This window comes from Aplysia californica, unplaced genomic scaffold, assembly GCF_000002075.1.
Source record: "Aplysia californica isolate F4 #8 unplaced genomic scaffold, AplCal3.0 scaffold00055, whole genome shotgun sequence".
In the NCBI taxonomy this organism is placed as follows: Eukaryota; Metazoa; Mollusca; class Gastropoda; order Aplysiida; family Aplysiidae; genus Aplysia; species Aplysia californica.
Window position 1 is genome coordinate 787,807 of NW_004797325.1, and position 4,750 is coordinate 792,556.

The 4,750-nt window shown below is 39.6% G+C and overlaps 1 protein-coding gene across 1 annotated transcript in view; it reads right to left on the minus strand.

The window, feature by feature from the left end:
• Positions 1–704: 704 nt before the first annotated feature.
• LOC101863330 (LYR motif-containing protein 1) overlaps positions 705–4,750 on the minus strand; it is an 8,376-nt gene continuing 4,330 nt past the window's right edge. The window contains exon 5 of the mRNA XM_005092932.3: positions 705–1,052. Coding sequence (XP_005092989.1) covers positions 921–1,052 — 132 coding nt within the window. The 3' untranslated portion in view covers positions 705–920. The remainder of the gene's footprint in view (positions 1,053–4,750) is intronic.

A 4,750-nucleotide genomic window follows, 5' to 3' on the forward strand; every position in this document is an offset into this window, starting at 1 on the left:
GACAACTTCTGCAAGCAATAGTCAGGGAAGAGTTCACAGTTCAATGTGATCCCGCCTGGAGCGAACGTGTAGGCCCTACCCACCCAGCATGTGATGTACGTTTAGGGGGAGAGCTCAGGTGTGAGTGCGATGTTCGGGGAAAACAAACGTGTCGGTTAGTTCACACCCCGGTGCGATCCCGTCTGGGGCAAACATTGTATCGCTTCATTGAGTTTTACAACATGTATGTGATCACATTCACGATAGTGGTTGATCTTTGACGCGATGGACTGTTTATTGATCTCAACTTTTCACTCTTGGTTGATCGGCTGTCCCGCCAGGGTTTTTTCCCTGCAAATTATGATCTGAAATGCGGGATCTTAGCCGGATGTAGACCTTCAGAGTGAATCAGAGCGGGACCTTAGGGGTGACTTTTGTGTAGTAAAAATTCTGTTTTCTTAAAGCAACCGGATCTTAAGTTAAGTGAACCAGGATCGTAAGCGGTGGGATCTTAGGCGGAGACTACTGTACATGCATGTACATGTAATATGATGTGTCAACAAGCTTTAATCCGATTTTCAGTAGAGGTTTTAATGGTGCTCGCAACTGCAAAAGGTCATAAGAGCACCAAGGGGTGGATGTCAACAGAGAATCAGACTTACTCTACTCATCTCTCTGTACTCAAGTCTGCCTAAATGACACAAAAAGACAAATTCCTCTGCATCTCAAAGATGGCAAAATAGTTTATTTGAATTTTTAATACATATGAACAAGGCATTAAGAAACAATAAATCACAATTACTGAGGCACACTCACTGACTCATCTTGCAGATAAAGTCTCTACATTGAACTGCTAAAGAGTAAAACTATACAAACACATTTACATCCTCCAACACAAATGAGAGTTCAAATAGTGCAATTGACCAGTTCGTGCTATTATGCTATCTGTCAGGGATATTTTCCTCTCCCAATGACTTCAAATAAATTGGGGTGGCCTGTTTTATGGCTCTCCTCTGAGCCTTTTTCAGCTTGGACACTCCGTGAGGGGCAAGAACATTCTGAGGAATATTCATCTGTGGAAGGCATAAAGAGTGCAAAGTAGAGATAGATCCAGCTCCCTGCAGAAAATTAGAAATGTTCAAATGACATAGAAAGCAAAAAGCACCGAAACAGAAAGGGTAATAGCATCGAACATTCATTAACTTTAAGTAAAACATGCGCATAGCAGACAGAATATTCATTCCCAAATTTTTTTCTGAGAAAAAGTACAGTCTAACATCCACAAAGTAAAATCCGAGGAGCACCGAAATCTTTTCGTTTTATGTTTAAATTTTGCTACGTGGTAGATAAAGTTGGACAACGGACGAAATTTTTCATGAATTATGCCCCCTATCTGTGCCACAACAAAATGCGAGTTGGTTTCAAAGTCATTAAAAAGTTGGGCTGATTTGGTGTTTTTTTTGGCATTGATATTTTATCCAACTCTCCCATGATCTGTTTTTTCTTGACCGAGAAGCCTTTCCTCTTCTTTTGCTCTGACATGGCTCACTCTCTATTACAACTTCACAGAGACCAAACTTTGCGGTAGGCCAGCAAGCTGTTACATAGAGTGTAATCTCTGTTGAAGAAGAGGAAATGCTCTGACATTTGTGAGTTATGGGTAGGCTATGTGTCTTTACATGGCGGAAAACTCCCCGCACACAACTGAAGCATGCTAGTATGCAGACTAAATTCACCACTGAACACTTCTGTGAATATGTACAATAAGAACATCCTTGGTCTACACTACTGATCTCGGCTTACTTACAGAGAGGTTGTTGGCCTGCACTCATACTGTGTGCTCTCTCTCTCTCACACACATTACAGCTAGTTCGGTAAATAAAATTTGTGGTCATGTTTAATAAGATTTACCCTTGCCGACGACAAATGGTTTTTTTTGGTGCTGTGTATGAATTATTTTCTCTAAGTGAGCATTTTGAATACAAAAAAATTATGAAAGAAAAAATTTGAGATATGAAAATCCCTTCCCTATGAGCATTTTTCACTATGTTCATGTTCGCTATGAGTGTGCTAGCCTTTCTTCGTATATTTAATTTTTTGATAGCTAATGAAATTCGTACATAATGAAAAGATTTCCGCATCCTACCGATATTGCTATGTGCATGCCAGACTGCAGAAACTTAAAAGTCCAGCTATACTCAATTCCTATGGGGAGTGCACTTGTAAGTTGTAAGTGTAACAGTACTTATTTGTGGGAAAGGAAAGAAATATACTTTAAAGATAAGTTCACACATAGGTGTAAGACCCACACCTGTTTTAATTCATGGGTACACAGGGTGGTTTCAGTTCAATCCGTTTTTTACTTTGGTTAACTCCACTATACCACCAGAATTGATTTATACATTAAGCAAAACTACAGATGCATGAGTAGTTCCAGTAATCCTTGTAAAAATAACAGTACCCCCAAAAATTTTGTTTCTCTTCCTGGCTGGAGGACACAAAGGGCATGTAACTACTTTTTTCCTGTCCTCATTCTTTCTTATTTCTGCAAGTCAGTTTTTCTCTCTAGAAAACAAAATAATGTCCAATATATATACTATGACCTTATATTTTCAGCACAAAGAAGCCCCAATTACATGTAGTTGAATTAGACACTAACTGTAATGTAAAAGGTGATGAAAGCAAATAGGTGTATCCCGGGGTGTACCAAGCGAAATAGCAGTTTTACTAGGATAGGTGGACTTCCGGCCTATAAAATTAAGCTGCCTGACATCGTCATGCGTTAATTAAAAAAGAAAGAAAAAATATGGTGGACAGACTCGATTTAACATTATTTAAAGTATTCAAATCATCATACTTTTTATTTTTTTTTTAAAGTGATTTGTTTTTGTTTTTTTTGTAAATCCCCCCATATTTCATATTTGACTGAATCTGGAGTAACACAGGCACCTGGCAACGCTGAATGTCTTTACATTTTGAGAAGGATGACAGATTCGAATGGCATGGTTATGTCGATAGGCTAGTCCTAACTTATCTACATTAGATCATTATATGTAGCAGTTTGTTTTTTTCTTTTCTTTTTTTTTGGAAGTAGATTTCTAGAACTAACCTTGATTCGCAAGATCGAGATTCTACTGATCTTTTATTTAGTCAAGGGGATTCTTTCAAAACGTTTAAGGAAAATGGACGAGTGATTCTGAATGAAAAGTGGATAAAGGGTAGGAGTTGTGTGTGTGTGGGGCGGAGAGGTGTATGTTTGTGTGCGTGTGTGTAGTGTGAGAAAGAGAGATAGAGAGAGAGAGTAATAGTGTGTATGTATGTGTCTGTGAGTTTATGAGTTATGTGTGCAAGTGCATGAATGTTATACATGTGTGCATGAGTGTGTGTGAGTGTATTTATGTGTGTGCATGTAAGTATGTGACATGTGTATAATATATATGTGTATGTGTGTGGAGTGCCACAACAGAGCTCTTAAGACTGTCGATTCCTCAAAGCTGGGTCGGGCTGACTTCACCATTCAGACCTGTGAACAGTCTTTTGCGAGAAGAAGAGTGCTCCCTCTTAATTTAACTACCAAGGTGTAGAGGCCACAATTTCTGGCAGCTGGGCCTCTCTTGGTAGCGACGAATAAAATTCTTTTGCCTCATGCTTACAAGGCACTAAAGTCACACCTTGACTTATTACACAGGAAAATAACAGTTTGTGAAACTGATGAATTAGACTAAATAAATGCAGACAATGTTGTTACCAGTGAACACCCTACCATTGATGAAAAATGTGAATGTGCCCATTTCAAAGACTAGGAGCTTCCTTGCTGGCACATTTTAGTTTTTGAGAGATTTTAAGTTTACAAGCACACTCTCATGAATGCTTTGGAGATCGATGTGGAACCACTGCCATCATCATTTGGTGCAATTGTCATCATTCTAAACCATGCAAGCAAGAAGACTGATCTGCATAAAAGACATAATATGCTATTGGAACTTTCACGGGAACTGGTTTCTGTAGGGGTGATGTATGGACAGGATGATTTTGATAGAAGAGTGGAGACTTTTCTAAACAAAGTGACTGGGTTATGGAGAGATGGAAAGGAAATCAGCACTGCCTCTTTACAATCAGTTAATCCAGCCTCTGTAAATCCTGCTCCTCTTACCAACTGCCCCACCTTTGCCCGCTGTTCATTTTTTGCATTTCATACAATGATCACATCACAAATGAGGAAGTGTGCAGTAGAGTGAAACAACATATGAGCCACTATTTAGACTTGCTGTTTACTGTGAAGCGAAGAAAACTGAACTGGTTTAGTCACATAACAAGATCGTGTGGCCCGTGCAAGACCATTCTTCAGGGAACTGTGCAGGGGAAGAGAAGGAAAGGAAGGCAAAGGAAGACATAGACCGACAACATTGCGGAGTGGACAGGGAAAACTTTTGCCCAAACTCAGGTTCTCGCAAAAAAAAAAGGTGAAAAATGGAGGCACCTGACGAGAATCTCTATCAGACAGCGCCCCTATGATCCTTGTGGATTATGGGATCAGTAAGCAGTATGTAAGCATCTTATACCAGCTGCCACTACTACTATCCTAAAATATTTCACTACACTGACTCCAGCCCAAGGTCCACCTATCATAAAAACTAGTAGGCCTATTCTGTAAGCTACACCCCGGGTGTACCTATCCTCTACCAAAGATGATGAGTCATTGAAACCAGCATTTTTTCCCTCTCAAAAGCTGAACAGCAAATGGTTCAAAAGATAGCATATTTGGGGGGGG